The sequence below is a fragment of the Oncorhynchus mykiss genome, chromosome 20 (genome assembly GCF_057628025.1).
Source record: "Oncorhynchus mykiss isolate SJ-2025 chromosome 20, ASM5762802v1, whole genome shotgun sequence".
Lineage (NCBI taxonomy): Eukaryota > Metazoa > Chordata > Actinopteri > Salmoniformes > Salmonidae > Oncorhynchus > Oncorhynchus mykiss.
Window position 1 is genome coordinate 23,748,868 of NC_143041.1, and position 20,330 is coordinate 23,769,197.

Below are 20,330 nucleotides of genomic sequence, written 5' to 3' on the forward strand. Positions count from 1 at the left end.
CATCAGCAAGGGCATTGAAGATGAAACGTGGCTGGGTCTTTCAGCATGACAATGATCCCAAACACACTGCCCGGGCAACGAAGGAGTGGCTTTGTAAGAAGCACTTCAAGGTCCTGGAGTGGCCTAGCCAGTCTCCAGATCTCAACCCCATAGAAAATCTTTGGAGGGAGTTGAAAGTCCGTGTTGCCCAGCAACAGCCCCAGAACATCACTGCTCTAGAGGAGATCTGCATGGAGGAATGGGCCAAAATACCAGCAACAGTGTGTGAAATCCTTGTGAATACTTACAGAAAATGTTTGACCTCTGTCATTGCCAACAAAGGGTATATAACAAAGTATTGAGATAAACTTTTGTTATTGACCAAATACTTATTTTCCACCATAATTTGCAAATAAATTCATTAAAAATCCTACAATGTGATTTTCTGGATTTGTTTTCTCATTTTGTCTGTCATAGTTAAAGTGTACCTATGATGAAAATTACAGGCCTCTCTCATCTTTTTAAGTGGGAGAACTTGCACAATTGGTGGCTGACTAAATACTTTTTTGCCCCACTGTACATACTACAGACACACACACACACACATGCATATTATCCCCCCACCCCCCCACCCCACACACACACACATTCCTTCACACTCTTCACATATGCTGCTACTCTCTGTTCACTATCTGTGCATAGTCACTTTACCCCTACCTCCATGTACATATTACCTTGATTATCTTGACTAACCCGTACCCCTGCACATTGACTCGGTACCGGTACCCATTATACAGTTGAAGTCGGAAGATAACATACACCTTAGGCAAATACATTTAAGCTCAGTTTTTCACAATTCCTGACATTTAATCCTAATAAAAATGATCTGTCTTAGGTCAGTTAGGATCGCCACTTTATTTTATGTGAAATGTCAGAATAATAGTAGAGAGAATGATTTATTTCAGCTTTTATTTATTTCACCACATTCCCAGTGGGTCAGAAGTTTACATACACTCAATTAGTATTTGGTAGCATTGCCTTTCAATTGTTTAACTTGGGTCAAACGTTTCAGGTAGCCTTCCACAAGCTTCCCACAATAATTTGGGTGAATTTTGTCGCATTACTCCTGACAGAGCTGGTGTAACTGAGTCACGTTTGTAGGCCTCCTTGCTCACACACGCTTTTTCAGTTCTGCCCACAAATGTTTTACCGGATTGAGGTCAGGGCTTTGTGATGGCCACTCCAAAACTTTGACTTTGTTGTCCTTAAGCCATTTGCCACAACTTTGGAAGTATGCTTGGGGTCATTGTCCATTTGGAAGACCCATTTGCCACCAAGCTTTAACTTCCTGACTGATGCCTTGAGATGTTGCTTCAATATATCCACATCATTTTCTTTTCTCATGATGACATCTATTTTGTGAAGTGCACCAGTCCCTCCTGCAGCAAAGCACCCCCACAACATGATGCTGCCACCCCCGCGCTTCACGGTTGGGATGGTGTTCTTCGGCTTGCAAGCCTCCCCCTTTTTCCTCCAAACATAACAATGGTCATTATGGACAAACAGTTCTATTTTTGTTTCATCAGACCAGAGGACATTTCTCCAAAAAGTACGATCTTTGTCCCCATGTGCACTTGCAAACAGTAGTCTGGCTTTTTCATGGCAGTTTTGGAGCAGTGGCTTCTTCCTTGCTGAGCAGCCTTTCAGGTTATGTTGATATAGGACTCGTTTTACTGTGGCTATAGATATTTTTGTACCTGTTTCCTCCAGCTTCTTCACAAGGTCCTTTGCTGTTGTTCTGGGATTGATTTGCACTTTTCGCACCAAAGTATGTTCATCTCTAGGAGACAGAACGCGTCTCCTTCCTGAGCGGTATGATGGCTGCGTGGTCCAATGGTGTTTATACCTGCGTACTATTGTTTGTACAGATGAAAGTGGTACCTTCAGGCGTTTGGAAATTGCTCTCAAGGATGAACCAGAATTGTGGAGGTCTTTTGGCTGATTTCTTTTTATTTTCCCATGATGTCAAGCAAAGAGGCACAGAGTTTGAAGGTAGGCCTTGAAATACATCCACATGTACACCTCCAATTGACTCAAATTAAGTAAATTAGCCTATCAGAAGCTTCTAAAGCTATGACATCCTTTTCTGGAATTTCCCAAGCTGTTTAAAGGCACAGTCAACTTAGTGTATGTAAAATTCTGACACACTGGAATTGTGATACAGTGAATTATAAATGAAATAATCTGTCTGTAAACAATTTTTTGAAAAATTACTTGTGTCATGCACAAAGTAGATGTCCAAACCGACTTGCCAAAACTATAGTTTGTTAACAAGAAATTTGTGGAGTGGTTAAAAAACAAGTTTTAATGACTCCAACCTAAGTGTATGTAAACTTCAGACTTCAACTGTATATAGCCTCTTTATTGATATTTTATTGTGCTGCTATTTTACCTTTAGTTTATTTAGCTTACTTTGTTTTACACATTAAGGTTGTGTTCAGCACGTGACAAATTACATTTGATTTGACTTGGATGATCAGTGTCTTGTATCTATCCTTGCATTGAAAATGTGTTTTCCCTTCTGCTAGGCTCAGAGCTTTTATATAGTACAACTTCCGATCACGTCCGTTTGTGGATCTGGAGTCCTCTTCATAGATTTACCAGGCTCAAATAAATACAGTTTAGCACAAAGGCATTTCACTTGCTGTGAAGTCCGGAATGTGTTCCGAAGGACAGATTCCAGGTGAAGCCATTTTGAAAGATTGAAAGATTGAAGATTGAAATTCATTTTGGGCTGCATGTTAGTCATGTTACAAACAGTAGGTAATGGACTTTCAGATTTTGTTGTGGGGTACAACAATTAACCCATTTAATCACAAATTTTAGTAAGCCTTTGAAATAATCTATCAATATTCTTTTTTACATTTTCATGGAAAAGTAGGTGAAAAAGTGTGTTTTATAGACGGTTACAATTGTGACCGGTGGGATAATGTGATGTATACTGAACTAACATATATCTCCTATGCAGTCATGAAAATTCTTATATATCCCAGCCCAGTTATTAACACATTTAAAACTCTGTCACTGGCAGTCCCCAGCATTGCTACTAGAATGCCCCATCACATTCTAGTGTGACTATTTTACATATCAAAAACCCCTATACAACACCGATATGAATACTGAGAGCAAAGACAAAAAAAAAACATCAACGTATTTCAACATTGTTACTTTATTGTAATGTATTGTAACGTATTGAAAGATCAATATTGTAACTTTATTGTAACTTTGAACTTTTACTTTAGTGCAATATTCATTGTAACATTGTCATTGTGACATTTTAGTGCAACATTCACTAACAACTGTATAGCAGTCGTGTCATTCATTCACATTGAACATAAAGGTAACATTTAGGATCGAGGTAGCCTGTAGAACATGCATTCAAGTAGAAGCCTACAAAAAAATATTATATATATATATATATTATACACATACATACATACATACATACATTATAGAGGTAGGCTTCAGAACCAAGTGCACGATTAGTTTGTGCATCACTATTTTGAACTTCGATCAGTTAGGCCTACTGTCATACAGTATGTCTTCAATCAATTGATCCTCTTTTCCAAAAACATTTCAGTCATTTTGATTGTCTTCTTCCATTTTTGTCAACTTTTCTTTTCTTCCTAGAAGTCTGTTGAACTGCTTCTCCTCACCCTTTATTGAGGGCTTTTTCAGCCCTTTTTCATTCGCTCTCCTTTTCTACTGTCTGTGGTATATCTTGAAGCACTCAATGTGCAGTGGCGCTTTGCATTTCTCACATGCATAGGTAGTGCATTTGTCACAATGACAACATCTATGGAACCGGTGCATCATGATGATTGGCCAGTGGGAAGCTTTGTCATATCTTGCCTGATCTTCAACAGTAGTAGCAGTAGAGATCTCCTCCCGTGGCTCAGTGGTTACGTGCCAAACTTTTGCATAAGAGACTGTGCCACTATCCATGAGAAGGTTGATGGTCCCTCCCATAACATCTCTGTAAAATAAATGGCTGTTTACAAGTGCACAATGACAACATCTATGGAACTGGTGCATCATGATGATTGGCCAGTGGGAAGCTTCGTCATATCTTGCCTGATCTTCAACAGTAGTAGCAGTAGAGATCTCCTCCCGTGGCTCAGTGGTTACGTGCCAAACTTTTGCATAAGAGACTGTGCCACTATCCATGAGAAGGTTGATGGTCCCTCCCATAACATCTCTGTAAAATAAATGGCTGTTTACAAGTGCACAATGACAACATCTATGGAACTGGTGCATCATGATGATTGGCCAGTGGGAAGCTTTGTCATATCTTGCCTGATCTTCAACAGTAGTAGCAGTAGAGATCTCCTCCCGCGGCTCAGTGGTTACGTGTCAAACTTTTGCATAAGAGACTGTGCCACTATCCATGAGAAGGTTGATGGTCCCTCCCATAACATCTCTGTAAAATAAATGGCTGTTTACAAGTGCACTGTTGAGAGACCATGAAAAGATGGGCCCATGCCACTTCTTAGACCTTATGGAGATATGGTATCTTGAAACCTGTCGGTTGTGAAGTTCAACACCACCCATTTTCTCATTTTATCAGTTGATGCATTTTGGTTGTGGGACTTTGTCAAAAGGCACATTGCTCCTTGTTCCTCTCTTGACAGAGGTCTCACTGTATTTCTCCTCTGTTTGTTGCCACTGTGACAATGTTATTGTCTTTCTAACGGACCAGCAACTTGTCTCCTTTGGTCAGAACCTCAGAAGTTCCCCGAGGTAACTTCATGAAGTCCTTCTGTGGCTTGAATTGGACATCAAACAGACAATTTTGCCTCATCATTCCAGAGCTCCCATATCCTCTTTTTATAATTTCATCGAGGAGTGCAAGCGAAGTGAAGAGGTTGTTATGAAGGAACTTGCAACCTTGAGGCACCTGAGATTGCTCTGCAACACCAAGAACGACACTGGGTCCATGACCCAACCCAGTCTCAGGGAGAAGAGTGTGGGGTGGTGAGGGGTAGGTCATAATCACTGATAACGTTGTTCCTGTCATGATCAGTTTGCATAGGTTCAGCATATACATTCAACAGCCTGGCTGGCAAATTACCTGTCTCCCCCTCATAGTCCATATCTGACCCATCGCTATCACAATCTCTGAGGGATAAGTGCAATGTTGCACGCCTTGTCTGAGCAACATATCTAGAACTTGACTCAAAGTAAAACTAAAAGAAAGAACAGAGCAGAAAGTTAGGTAGAACAAGAACTATATATGTGTATACAGGTCGCAATTGTAAATGAGAACTTGTTCTCAACTTGCCTACCTGGTTAAATAAAGGTAAAATAAATAAATAAAATAAATAATAATAAAATAAATAAATAAATAAAAAATACGTATGTGCACTGTGTTATCCTGCCTGTCACTATTGTTGCCGTTAACATGTTTACTCATTCTATGACCACACTGAACAAAGTTGAGTAATTGCAAATTCATATATGAATACTAGACACCTTAAAGATGATGTGTACCAAAAATCTTTGTCCTATCTTGATGTTAACATACATAACCTAACCTTTTTTGGGGGAGCTGTGATGCAGCCATCATCGTCTCATGGTGCAACCAGGAAGTAAACAGCTCTGGTCATGTGAAAATGTACAAAATTGACAAACATGTGGCACTGCACATTTTTCATTGAGACCCTTTATTATTTTAATATTCGCTAGAAATGCATCAATATATCATTCAGTAAACGTTTTAGAGGCTTATAACTGGGAACGTTTTTTTTCGGTCACTATTGTGACTGATGGGATTAAATAGGTTAAAATTAAGCGCAAATGAATTATAAATATGATCGTGTTTACAGCAGAGGGCAACATTACGCAGTGGCTAGTTCGAAAGTATAAAAAAACCCACGCATGCGCCGTCAATTACCTATATTAAACTACAGTACGATAGGTGGCGTGTGTTCTAATGGTAACTATTTTTCTCTGAAATACTAGCTGAAGAGGAAGTAGCAGCAAATATGTTTTATATCTGTGGTAGCAGTTTACTTGTTGAATGACAAACTTTGTGTGTTTTATTGCTCATGTGATTAAACAAATATTTACCTTGATATAGGATATCGTAATAGTATCTTCGTTAATACATTGCATTTGGACTGAGAGGAAATGCGGGACCGAACTAAGGAACTTGGCAATGTGAGTGTAAAAAGAAAAACAGGCTAGCTAACTTATACTAACCAATATCAATGAATATAGACGTCAAATGCAGAATTTGTAGCTATTTCATAGGGTATTCTTTATCTGTTAGCTATTAGTGCTAGCTACATTGATTTTAATTGGGGAACCTAGCTAGTTTTTTGTACTCCTCGGATATCTAGCTAAGTTAGCATAATTAAGAGTCTAGAACCAAGGATGGGCCAGTGGCTAAAAGTGTATTGAAAGTTCAATGCCGCACTTAATATGTGTTGCATGTTGGATTTACCTGTTAATGACGTGATGAATGTGTCCATTCTTTCCCTATTCTCTCTCCCTCACACACCAGACCGCAGAGGCGTCAGACGAGGATGAAGAGGGCAGGGCCCTTATGGTCAAACCGGGGATTTCTACAGTGAAGGAAGAGAAGGAGAATGATGCTTTTTTCAAGAAGGTGAAATCATGCAAATTGATTCAGGTGTTGAGACATCTGTTTGCATTTTTATGGTGACTTGATGTCAGTTTCAATGTTATGCTACTCTGCAGTACTTTTATCTTGGCTTGTGGATGCCAAGCACAGGAACAGTTTGTTGTGCCAACATAAACTATCATTCTAATGTGATCTGGCCGAAATAATGCCAAGTCAAAATCAGTAGCTTTTCTGTATGCCCAATGTACATGTTATGCGAACACAGTCATCTCGTCAGTGACACACAGGGTGATGCGGAATTTGTCTCCTGGTCTTAGTGCCCCAAAAAAACTAGTTCACAGTTTAGCTTCTATTAAATTTACCAGCCTGTTTATCCCTTCTCATCAGGTCCTAGAGATTCGAGGGGTAATGGAGATGCTTAAAAAGGTGGTCTCTGACCTTGAGAACAAACAGAAGACAGTGTTGGGTGTGGCACTGCCAGAGGACGGTCAGTAGAGCAACACTAACACACGAATATATACATAATATGCTGTATGTAAATATATGGCATGGTGGTAATATATGTAGGAGTTATTATATGATATGCATAGAATATTGCATTTCCACGGTAACAGAATGAGGGTGGGTATGATTTGTGGAACGTTCCAACAGGAATCTGTTCTCGAAACTTTGTAAATAACAAGGTTGCCAACAACGCATACAAAGTTGTATTGCGGCAGAATAAGATACCGGGTAGGGAGTGGGCAATTTCATTAAGTTTGTCACTCAACACGTTTATTCTGAAAAATGTCTGTCTTCACTCTGTTAGCCTATGGACAAACATTAAGAATAATCTATGTGGTGGGTTGATGCCTATTCGGCAGCTAATTAGCTAGGTGAATTGATCATTCTACTTTGTATGCGTTGTTTGTTGGAAACCTTGTACTTTACAATGTTTTTGGAACAGATTCCTGTTGGAACGTTCCACAAATTATACCCACCCACAGAATGACACTGAGACTCAGATTTTTTTACTTTAAATGTATACCAAGTTACCAAGTTAAACAAACCATACAACTCAATGCACAAGGAACAAAAACACATTTACTCAAAAAACAGTGCAGATGTTAAGTTTGGTAACAGGTAGATAGATCTGTGATGGAAACAGGAAGTTCCGGTGCAATTTTATAAATGGCAACAGGTTATTTTGTCCGTTCGACAAATTGATATTTTTATATTGGTAAAATTAATTATGTGAGAAATGGCAGAAACACCATTTTATGCGCAAATATTGATATAATAACCATCCTATTGAAGTAAAATTGGAGTCACGAGATGATATGGTGCATGGTTCACCCACTATGACCTGGGAAAGCATGCAATTTATTAGGCTACAGGTGAAATAAATGATGAAATTCACAGTGGTGAAAGTGCACTGTGATTAGCTTGATGCTCTTTTCCAATAGATTTCAAGGGTCTTATTCTGGTGACATGATTATTTGATGCTTGACTGCCTTTTTGACAAAAATAATCTCATGCAGACTAACCTACCCGCACTGTATCTGCGAGCTGGCTAGAGCGCACGCGGCAAGACCGGTAGGCACATTTGCTTTTTGTGGCACAACTATCGGTAGAATTGAAAATGTGATGGAAACACATTGAACTTTAGATTTTTATTCGGTACATGAAAACGTAATTGAAAATTGACATTTTGTGTGCGCTATGTCATCACATACAGATTTTTATCCGCAACAAGTCAGTTTGGTGGAAACGCACCATTGGTGGGGAAATGCGCATATTTTATTTATGCTGATTTTAGAATATTCGCATGACAATCTGTCGCCAATTGGATAGAAACCTAGCTACTTTTAGAAAAAAGTTTGGTCCAAATCAGATGTTAGGCACTACTGTATTTATTTAATATTATGTGAATCCTATAAATTAAAATAGCCAATTTGGGTCCTATCAATTAGCTTAATTTTTCAGAGTTTAAATTATATTTCAATAAAATATTGTTGCAGGAATGCTAATCGTATCTGTTTTCTAACTACAGAAATTATATCAGAACAATCTGAGATGGTGGGTGTCATGGCTTGATGATATGACATGGAACAACCCTACAGAATGGCGCAGCGATCTAAGGCACTGCATTTCAGCGCTAGAGATGTCACTACAGACCCTGGTTCGATCCCAGGCTGTATCACAACTGGCCGTGATTGGGAGTCCCATAGGGTGGCGCATGATTGACCCAGCGTCGTCCAGGGAGGGTTAGGCCGGGGTAGTCCGTTATTGTAAAATAAGAAATTGTTCGTAACCGATTTGCCTAGTTAAATAAAATACTATGAATTCTCACTGTAGCTAATTCAGTTGCAGTCATTGTTACAGATTTTTGTGGTCGATTTGGTAACAGAATGCCACGTTTTTAATAACTTAACTGATAAGAATTTGGTTTATGATTTATTAAAACATTTTATAAAACAGGTGGTTTGAATTTCCCATTGTTAGTCTATCCTGCCCATGATATACTAAACAACATTCATAAAAAGTGCCATCATTTGTCATTACCTAGCATCACACTACTATTACATTTACAGATCCAGTGTCTCATCGGCTCAGTCATGCAATTTAGAAACTTGATCTCCACTGTAAAAAGCATCAAGACATTATCTCTGACATTTGTTGCAATACAGACAGGCAGATTTTCAGCATCATTTGTATGGATACACAAAAAAATGTAAAGAAATGAATAAGTAAAACGAAACGCAGTTAGTTTGCAGTCTTTCCAGCCGACATGCTGACCAGACCGGACACGTCGCGTGCGTGAGCGTCCCACAATACATTTTGAAATCTATGTTATTCAATTATTTCACCCACACTGCTCGCGCGCGCCAACAAGCGTCAGCGTTGCCAAGGGCTAAAATAGAAGTCCTTTCTATTTCTGACGCAGATCACGCTGAAAGTCATGCCTCTCCCATCTCCTCATTGGTTTACCCATGGGTGATTGAAAGACAAACTGTTTTGCCGGTAGTCGTGGTAATACTATGAACGTTTAGATGCGATCACTATATAAGTTCAACGATGAAAAGGCCTGGAAGGAGGAGAGATGACTAGAAACGATTCGGTTGGCCGTTTTATGTGTGGATTAATTTGTCGGAGTAGAGGACCTTGTTGTTCAGGTAGAATAACAACTCAATGTTTATATCCCAGGACAAATTAGCTAGCAACAGCAAGCTAGCTAAATAGGACAAATTAGCTAGCAAGTGCAAGCTAACTAGCTAAATTGCCATACATGTTTAATGCTTTTTGATATTTTTTAATGCTTTTTTGATATTTTAACCTGCGTGCCGTGATTGCGTTTGGTGCAGGGGGACAAAATACATTTATGCACGATAGCGCACGATGGCGCTCGCGCACTGCTGGTTTGGGTTCCTTTGTTAGCTGTGTTGGCTAGCTAGCAACGGTAAGAGCCTCCATAGCAACCATTTTTGTTTGCCATAGCAACCTCAAGTTCTGGAACTATCAACCAGCACTTGGGTAGATTCGCGTTACATGGCAGTCAATACAAATCGAACTAACGACCAGAGAATGCCGCTAATTGCACTTTACAAGCAGTGTTAGTGAATGTAACCTCACATTTTGTTGGAAAATGTATGGTTTGGGAAAGAATCTTGTTGTTCATGCTGGTAAACTGTTGTATAACAGCAGAAATACACCTGAGTGGCTTTGCCTCCCGATAAAAAAAATGTCATAACACATGGCCTCATGTATTACTGCTTATAACTAATGTTATGTGAACTTTAATTTAATTAGAAAATATATCAGTGATCGATGGGTTTTTTGGTAACGGAAAGACAAGACAGTAGGCAATATTTCTTAAACCTACAGAAGGCAGATCAGTTTGCAAAACTAAATATAAATGTTGATATTAGTTGGTAGGGGACTTCAACATTATTGTGCTTTGATGTATTTCTAATACCTTCTAAGTTTTTCTGCTAGATAGATGTAAGAACCCTTTTCCATCTGTTTGACCAGACATCAAAGCCTTTGCTTATTCATCATTTTTAGGATGGGAAAATGGTTGAAATATGTAGAAAGCATTAACTTCTCAGAAATATAGACTCTTTGCTTTCATTTTACACCAAATTTGATCTGCCGCTATGAGCTTCTAATGCTATTGCTCATGGAGCTTTTTACATGGAAATACCCTTATGTAATGTGAGCTGTCGCGAAATTGATCACTGAACCTCCATGTCTTGTCAGAAGGGACACATTGTACTAAAAAGTGTCTCTGTTTGAAGGGCATTTTTCCTTTTTGGTGATAAAGCAGTTATTGCTAAGCGTACTATTAGGTACCATTATAGGTACCATTATCAGCCCTACAGGCTGAGGGATTTGTTACTCTGCCTGTTGACAGTAAACGTAACGTTTCTTTGTTGTTCAGGTATGAAAAGGGAACTCCAAACCCTTCGGGAAGAGATCAAAACAATGGCAATGCAGATCCAGAAGAAACTGAACAGTGAGTATCCTAAACTGAAATTATATGGTGAGATATTGACTAATGATTCATACCTGAATACAGAAATATCCAACCGATTGTTATTTATTTATTTTTACAGCCATTGAACCCAAAAAAGGGGATGATGATGGGAAATACGTTCCCATAAACCTAAGGATGCAGAGAGCACAAGTGAGGCTTCTATATAATTAATAAAGTCTTGATTGTAAATCCAATATACTGTAGGCTGACATTAATTTAACACTTCCATCTCTCTCTTTCTCTAGCATGGTGTCTTGTCTCGAGAGTTTGTGGAGTTGATGGACCACTGTAACACCATCCAGGCTTCCTACAGAGATCGCAACGTGGAGAGGATACAAAGGCAGCTCAGAATAAGTAATGCTGTTGTTCTGTGCATCTGTTACTGTTAACATACTGCTGATCAGAAAGTGATTTCAACACCATGGATTTTTATCTTTTGAATTCAAGACTACAATGTAGAAGTTCATCTACAAAGGGGATTTCATGTGAAAATGAAATATACCCAAAAGCATCAACTGTTGTTATATCCCTCCAGCGGGCACCAATGTTACAGATGAGGAGTTGGACGGTATGCTTGAAAGTGGACAGACTGATGTTTTCACACAGAATGTGAGTATGACTGACTGACTTAAATGAACCACAATTCATGATTCACGTTGAAACCACCTGCTGGCAATCCCACAACATTGTTCTCTTCCTTTTTTTGTTGGGTAATTTTCTGTTAACTATGACTTTTCAGGCTCTGTGTTTTTCTGATATAGCAGAATGACCAAAAAACATAGAAATTACATTGTCTAGTTAAGCTCTTTAGTGTTTGGGACAAAGACAAATGCATATACAGTGCCTTCAGAAAGTATTCAACCCCCTTTGTGTTTTTCCACGTTACAGCTTGAGTTTAAAATTGATTGAATTGAGATTTTGTATCACTGATATACACACAATTCCCCATAATGCCAGTGGAATTGTATTATTAGAAATGTTTACAAATTATTTTTTTTAAACTGAAACGTCTTAAGTCAATAAGTATTCATTCCCTTTTTTATGGCAAGCTTAAATAATTTAAAGTGAAATGTGCTTAACAAGTCACATAATAAGTTGCATGGACTTTTGAATGACTTGCCCATCTCTGTACCCTACACATACAATTATATGTAAGGTCACTCAGACACTGAATAACCCTTTGAGAATGGTGAAGTTATTAATTACGCTTTGGATAGTGATGAGAAGTTTGGCTGTTTTTACTGACTCAGATATTTTCAACTCGTTCAGTCAAAAGAACAAATCTTTAGACTGATTATGTTAATTTGAGTCAGTAATGCCCAGAGCATGCAGAACCCCCTACTGGCAAACAATGGAACTGAAAACTCGAAAGAGTCTTACAACCGTCTCGTTCACCATGGGGAGCTTATTGGAGCTGTCATTTGTGACAGACTTGTAAATGTGTGCTTTAAACAATGTAGCCTGCATTTGTTTGATTGCTAGGCATAACAAATAAGATGCATTGATACGTTTGTAACGAGGTCTAGTTGTGGCTGTAACTGGATAAGATTGTGAACGACTCTTGGCAGAATGCATTGCTTGACCGCCGTCCGTGATGGAGATGAGCACAATGTCGTTCGCAAGCTGCAGCCCCCCCTCCCAAACTTTTCATTCTGGAGGTCGAGGTTGTTGAGCAAAGGCTATGTATGTTTTGGTTCTACAAAGCTGTGTTCATCGTAATATTCAATAATCAATTAATTGCGATCATTCTTGCACCATGTGATCAGTTATCAGTTCTAAACATGTATTTTTCTTCCCTATGCTCATGATCTATTCTGCCCTACCAAGTGTTAGGTCCTGACAAACTAACGGACAAGTCAAAGCCCAAACCAAGTTTATTCATCCACTGAGTGAAACAGCTGAAAAGACAAAGACATGTTTACACAAGCACATACAGTACCAGTCAAAAGTTTGGACACACCTACGGGTTTTTATTTTTACTATTTTCTACATTGTATAATAAATAATAGGGAAGACATCAAAACTATAAAATAACACATGGAATCATGTAGTAACCAAAAAAGTGTTACATGAATATATTTTAGATTCTTCAAAGTAGCCACCCTTTGCCTTGATGACAGCTTTGCACACTCTTGGCATTCTCTCAACCAGCTTCATGAGGAATGCTTTTCCAACATTCTTGAAGGAGTTCCCACATATGCTAAGCACTTGTTGGCTGCTTTTCCTTCACTCTGCGCTCCAACTCATCCCAAACCATCTCAATTGGGTTAAGGTCGGGTGATTGTGGAGGCCAGCTCATCTGATGCAGCACTCTATCACTCTTTTGTCAAATAGCCCTTACACAGCCTGGAGGTGTGTTTTGGGTCATTGTCCTGTTGAATTAACAAATGATAGTCCCACGTGCAAACCGGATGGGATGGTGTATTGCTGCAGAATGCTGTGATAACCATGCTGATTAAGTGTGCCTTGAATTCTAAATAAATCACAGATAGTGTCACCAGCAAAGCACCATCACACCTCCTCCTTCATGGTGAGAACCACACATGCAGAGATCATCTGTTCACCTACTCTGCGTCTCACAAAGACAAGGCAGTTGGAACCAAAAATCTCAAAAGAACAGATTTCCACCGGTCTGATGGCCATTGCTCGTGTTTCTTCTTATTGGTGTCCTTTTTGTAGTGGTTTCTTTGCAGCAATTCAACCATGAAAGCCTGATTTCACTCAGTGTCCTCTGAAAAGTTGAGATGTGTCTGTTACTTTAGCATTTATTTGGGCTGCAATTTCTGAGGCTGGTAACTCTAATGAACTTATCCTCTGCAGCAGATGTAACTCTGGGTCTTCCTTTCCTGTGGCGGTCCTCATGAGAACCAGTTTCATCATAGCGCTTGATGGTTTTTGCGACTGCACTTGAAGAAACTTGAAAAGTTCTTGACATTTTCTGGATTGACTGACCTTCAGGTCTTAAAGTACTGATGGACTGTCATTTATCTTTGCTTATTTGAGCTGTTCTTGCCATAATATGGTCTGGGTCTTTTACCAAATAGGGCTATCTTCTGTATACCACCCCTACCTTAACACAACTGATTGGCTCAAACACATTAAGGAAAAAAATTCCACAAATGAACTTTTAACAAGACACACTTGTTAATTGAAATGCATTCCAGGTGACTACCTCATGAAGCTGGTTGAGAGGATGACAGCTTTGTGCACTCTTGGCATTAGGGCAAAGGGTGGCTAAGAATCTCAAATGTAAAATATTTTCATTTAACACTTTTTTGGTTACTACATGATTCCATACGTGTTATTTAATAGTTTATGTCTTCACTATTATTCTACAATGTAGAAAATAGTAAAAATAAATAAAAACACTTGAGTGGAGTAGCTGTGTCCAAACTTTTGACTGGTACTGTATATTTATACCCTCCTTCTAGGCTGAGTCTCTTCCTTGCACATTTAGACAGCCAATACATTTTTGTTGCTCGGCAGGAACTCAAGTGACGACTGTTCGTTCTCACTTCATCTGACCTGACCTCGTCCAGAATTCCTCCCTAACTCACTCACGTCTGTCCTACTTTATCTGTGACTGAAACCAGACCGTTGCCCTTCTCTCTATAGGATACATGAGATTTAACAATAACATGTTCTGACAGAATGTAATCTTTCTGCACTACCCTTTCTCACTCAGTAGATTTCCATACACTCAGTTATAATATGGTAACATGAATAAGGATATTTCAAGTTAGAAGTTAGAATCCAACACAAGTAAAAGAGCAGTAACTGCTCATAGAGTGGAACTCAGAAAAATGGCTTTATAGTTTAATTGTCCAGCCAAATGAGTTGTAGTCAGATCATTAGATGTGGTTCTGTTGTCTTAACATGAGGACATTTTTATTCATATTGACCTCTGACCCTAGATGGCAGTTACTGCCTTCTTGCTTTGTATACCCACTGGAATACACTGGTTTCCATTGTTTGTTTTTTTTATTGCACAAACTTGTTCATAGATTTATTTGTATGCGGCTGTTCGTTTCATATAGTTTGTTTTTTGCTGATACAAGTATTAATCAATAATACAAAGGTAAACCATAGAAGCTGCAGCCCAAAGCTCAGTAAAGTTTTTCCAGTTACTGCTTTTTGTCCCTGGTTTCACTGCCATTTTTTCCAGTTACTGCTTTTTGTCCCTGGTTTCACAGCCACTTTTTCCAGTTTACTGCTTTTTGTCCCTGGTTTCACTGCCACTTTTTCCAGTTACTGCTTTTTGTCCCTGGTTTCACTGCCACTTTTTCCAGTTACTGCTTTTTGTCCCTGGTTTCACTGCCACTTTTTCCAGTTACTGCTTTTTGTCCCTGGTTTCACTGCCACTTTTTCCAGTTACTGCTTTTTTGTCCCTGGTTTCACTGCCACTTTTTCCAGTTACTGGTTTTTTGTCCCTGGTTTCACTGCCACTTTTTCCAGTTACTGCTTTTTTGTCCCTGGTTTCACTGCCACTTTTTCCAGTTACTGCTTTTTGTCCCTGGTTTCACTGCCACTTTTTCCAGTTACTGCTTTTTTGTCCCTGGTTTCACTGCCACTTTTTTCAGTTACTGCTTTTTGTCCCTGGTTTCACTGCCACTTTTTCCAGTTACTGCAGAAATGAGCCCAATTTTCTCAACACAGTGGAGGCAGGATATTTGTCCACCTGATAAAGCATGTATCAAAAATGTCTAACTAATTTTTGACAATGTGTAGTTACTGCTCTTTTGCTTGGTAGGGAAGTATTTACCTGCGTGCTTATGATAGACAGTTGGTGGTCGGCGCATGTCTCTGGAGCTGCTGAGCCGGAGGAGCGTCTATTAATCCTGCTGTTGGACTCGTTGCGGCCAGCAATAGTAAGTTAGGTCAAACATCCAACTAAAATGAACAAATCACTCAGAAAAAAAAATCATGACTTGAGTCAGTGAAGAGTAGGTCAAAAAGAATGAATCGTTAGCGAACTGCACATCACTAATTGTGTATTAATACACCCAGACACTACAAATATACAGGCATACTTCCTAACTTAGTTGCTAGAGAGGAAGGAAACCGCTTAGGGATTTCACCAACAGTGATTTTTTTTTTTTTAGGAGAACTTGAGTATGGATCAACAACATTGTAGTTACTCTACAATATTAACCTAAATGACAGTGAAAAGAAGGAATCCTGTACAAAATACAAATATTCAAAAACATTAATTCTGTTTGCAATAAAGAACTTAAGTAATATTGCAAAAAATGTGGCAAAGAAACAAAACAAAGCTTTTGTCTTTTATACATTTGCTAGGGGCAAATCCAACACAATACGGTCTACCACTATTCATATTTTCATGCATGGTGGTGGCTGCATGATGTTAGAGGTGTAATTGTCATCGATAAGGACTAGTTTTTCAGGATAAAAATAAAATGAATAGAGCTAAGCACAGGCAAAATCCTAGTGGACAACCTGATTGTCTACTTTCCAACAGAGACTGGGGGACAAATACACCTTTCAGCAGGACAATAACCTAAAACAGAAGGCCAACTATACATACACTGGACTCGAGTTGCTTACCAAGACTGCATTCAATGTTCCTGAGTGGCCTAGTTAAAGTTTTAACTTAAATTGGCTTGAAAATATACGGCAAGACTTGAAAATGGCTGTCTGGCAATGATCAACAACCAACTTGACAGAGCTTAAAAATGTACTTTTTTTTAATTTATTTTTTACGGCTAATATTGTACGGTCCAGGTGTGCAAAGCTTTTAGAGACGAACCCAAAAAGACACAGCTGTAATTGCTGCCAAAGGTGATTCTAACACTCAGGGGTTGAATATTCATCTACTCAAGATATATTGTTTCATTTCTTTTTAAAATTAATTCTTCTTCCACTGAACAGAGTTTTGTGTAAATCTTTGACAAAAAAAATGACCGATCAATCCAACTTCGTAACAACACAATGTGGAAAAAGTCAAGGGGGTTGAATACTTTCTGAAGGCACTTGGGAGTAAAATGACATTTTGTTTTAAGACACTCTTGTTTGCTTGCATTGGACTACAGGTTTGGATTTGGTAAGCACTCATTGCAATGCCTGTGTCTGGGGACATTCTTAGAAATCTGTATAGTCACCATAGTTGTGAAAGAGAACCCCATAGATGGAACCCTTTGGCCACCCTTGCTTTAGAGTGTGACTATAGCTGTTTCAGTTCAAGCGTAGTTGATGTTCTCTTGACTAGATGTGTTAAGTTTTATGAGCAGTTAAATAGACACTTGTCGTCATTTCTCAGACATTTTGTCAGGCTCTAAAGAACGTGATTGTAACATTTACTCTCTCCTTCCTGTAGATCCTGATCGACGCTAAAGCCACTAAGCAGGCACTGAATGAGATTGAGTCCCGGCATGACGAGATCCTTAAACTGGAAAGGAGCATTAAGGACCTGCATGACATGTTCCGGTACCTGGCCATGGAGGTGGAGGCTCAGGTAAGACTGTCACACCCCAGGAGGACAAACTGGAGCCCTGTTACCTTTCTTACCCAAGTGTGCACTTGTTAACTCCCTGTCAAAGGTTTAAAAGCTTTGGATTGGTGCAAGCATGGGCAGAATCCATTTTTCAAATTCTATTTCCCACACCAGTACAAGTGCACACACTTTGGGGAGGAAGGAGAAATGGGCTTTGGAGACTTGTTACTGAGAAAGTTGGTTGGCAAAATACCTTTTAGTGAAGCATTTGCTGAATTGACAAACTGTTGTTCTGTTATGCAGGGGGAGATGGTCAACCGCATTGAAGCCAACATCATCAATTCAACTAACTATGTGGAAAAGGCAGTGGCAGACACTGCGAAGGCTGCCACCTACCAAAACAAAGCACGCAAGGTAGGAATTAATGTTCAGGTTGTGCCAATTATTGGACAGGTTAGCTAATGAACATTGATACTACCTTTCTATCGCTCTCTTCCTCTACAGAAGAAGATATGGATTGCATTATGCTGTGCCATTCTCCTCCTCATTTTAGCAATCTCATTGGCTATCAGCTTCTCCTGAGATCCTGATGTGAGTTCTCTTGTAGTTAGCAAAAATGGCCATATTTCAACATTAATTTACTAAAAAATACAAAACGATGAACCATTTATTGATTAGGTCAATGTATTCAATCAACTTATTTTGTACTTTTTTGAAATTCTTCCTTGCAGTGTCATCTTCCTCTAACCCACTTCTGCCCTGGGACCTTGAAGAGAAGTCCTGTCTTATTGATATCACTGACCTCTTAACTATCGATACCCTGGCACAGACCGGGAGGCACACATGCACAAACAGCCATTGTCTCTCATGCTCATACGTTAACTGCCCCACTTTCAGCAAAAGGCAATGCTGAAGTTTTTTTGGGCTCTCTGTGGTGCCCACTCTAAATGAAAGTGTGGACAACTCCGTTACTTACTCAACTTGTTGGACCCATACGTGTCCCCAAGGAAGAATGCAGTATTTGAACCGACACTGACAAGGTGCTGATCGGATTTGCTCAGGAAAACTAAAGCGCTAAAGTGATTCTTATTGTATTAGTCTTGTATTAGTACAAAGCGGGGAAAAAACAACATTAAGCGCTTATGGCTTCTTGTTTTTAAATGCAGATCTAGAATAATATAATTGTATATCGCCAATTTATTATTTGGTGAGTAATTAAGACGTGCCGTTATCAAATTTGAAAGGTATCTGAAATGAGTTCCATGTGACTCTTTTATAAAGAATTGGCACTTGAAATGTCTCTCCCATTAGGAGAATGTGGTCTAAGCATGTCCTATTCACTTCAGTATTTATTTATAATTTTAATATTATGGAAGCTGCTATGTTTAGTCTTGCCACAGTAATAGGAACCCTTATAGTTATGGTGCCTTTTTCCCCCTAATTAACATTTTCTTGTGTTTGCAGACATCTAAGGGCTCTGTCTGAGATCATGGAGTATAGTAGCGCACTACCTTATTTTAAAGAAGGGATGGAATCTGTTCTGTAATTATTCAATGCGCTTCTGCTTCAAGAACTCTAACCATTTTATCAGATTTGTTTTTCAAACCGTAAAGAGATCAGCCATGGTACTTTACCCTAGCCTTAATTCTCTGTGCCGACTAGCTCCTCCCTATGAAGTGACAAGAGGAGCTAAATACTTGTACAGTATTTGGCAAAGGGAGAAACGGGATGAGTGAGGAGAGCAGTGAAGTACATTGTTACTGTATATTATGTGGCTGTTGAATTTTGTATCAAACGTTCAGCAATTTTAATTTTAAAAAATGAAATGGGTTTAACTGTTGCCCAGATTAAAGTTAGCAGAGTATGGCTTGTCTCCGTGCCTTTGTTTCTGCTACTGCTGCATATTCTCTGAGGGAAACCTTGCGCATTTAAAATGTAACATTTTCTAGTACTGTATATGTTCTCAATAGCCATCAGATTGATGTACTAAAGACATGGCTACAAAAGCAAATCCCTGACGGGCAAAGATTTATGGTACACTGAACAAAAATATAAAGTGTTGGTCCCATGTGCTAAAATAAAAAATCCCAGAAATGTTCCATAAGCACAAAAAGCTTCTCAAATTGTGCACAATTTGTTTATATCCCTCCTTTGCCAAGATAATTAATCCACCTGACAGGTGTGCATTTCAAGAAGCTAATTAAACAGCATGTTCCATTTAAGGTGCACCTTGTGCTGAGGCCAATAAAAGGCACAGTTTTGTCACAACACGATGTCTCAAGTTGAGGGAGCGTGCAATTGGCATGCTGACTGCAGGAATGTCCACCAGATAATTCAAAGTTAATTTCCCTACCCTAAACTGCCTCCGTTGTTTTAGATCATTTGGCAGTACGTCCAACTGGCCTCACAACCACAGACCAGCCCAGGACCTCCACATCCGGCTTCTTCACCTGCAGCATCGTGTGTGGGTACTTCTGTCTGTAATAAAGCCCTTGTGGGGAAAGAACTCATTCTGATTGGCTGGGCCTGGCTGCCAAATGAGTATGCCTTTGCCCTCCGAGGCACAGCCATGATGTGAAATCCATAAATTAGGGCCTAATGAATTTATTTCAATTGACTGATTAACTTACGTAACTCTGCAGGTTGCATTTATATTTTTGTTCAGTATACATTTGCCCAATATGCCTACATTCCAACCAGCAATATTAATCTTACAACAAATCCTGCATGACACCTAA

The 20,330-nt window shown here is 39.1% G+C and overlaps 1 protein-coding gene across 2 annotated transcripts; it reads left to right on the forward strand.

The window, feature by feature from the left end:
* Positions 1 to 5,926: 5,926 nt before the first annotated feature.
* Positions 5,927 to 19,458, forward strand: LOC110499141 (syntaxin-4). 2 transcript variants are annotated; one of them, XM_021576074.3, is made up of 12 exons: positions 5,927 to 5,974; positions 6,119 to 6,198; positions 6,545 to 6,649; positions 7,013 to 7,112; positions 11,046 to 11,120; positions 11,221 to 11,291; positions 11,387 to 11,495; positions 11,677 to 11,750; positions 17,476 to 17,613; positions 17,896 to 18,006; positions 18,097 to 18,183; positions 18,324 to 19,458. In XM_021576074.3, the coding sequence occupies exons 2-11, from the start codon at positions 6,169 to 6,171 to the stop codon at positions 18,172 to 18,174; spliced, it is 891 nt and encodes a 296-aa protein (XP_021431749.1). In that variant the 5' UTR covers positions 5,927 to 5,974; positions 6,119 to 6,168; the 3' UTR covers positions 18,175 to 18,183; positions 18,324 to 19,458. The 2 variants fall into 2 exon arrangements, with proteins under 2 accessions (XP_021431749.1, XP_090068773.1); XM_090212647.1 differs by lacking the exon at positions 5,927 to 5,974 and having other exon boundaries at positions 6,011 to 6,198; positions 8,658 to 11,120.
* The last annotated feature ends 872 nt before the right edge of the window (positions 19,459 to 20,330 follow it).

Coding starts and splice junctions, on each gene's coding strand:
- LOC110499141 (XM_021576074.3), top strand. CDS start 6,169: ATGCGGGACCGAACTAAGGAACTTGGCAAT. Junction 7,113..11,045: donor TGTGGCACTGCCAGAGGACG/GTCAGTAGAGCA, acceptor TTTGTTGTTCAG/GTATGAAAAGGGAACTCCAA. Junction 11,496..11,676: donor ACAAAGGCAGCTCAGAATAA/GTAATGCTGTTG, acceptor ATATCCCTCCAG/CGGGCACCAATGTTACAGAT.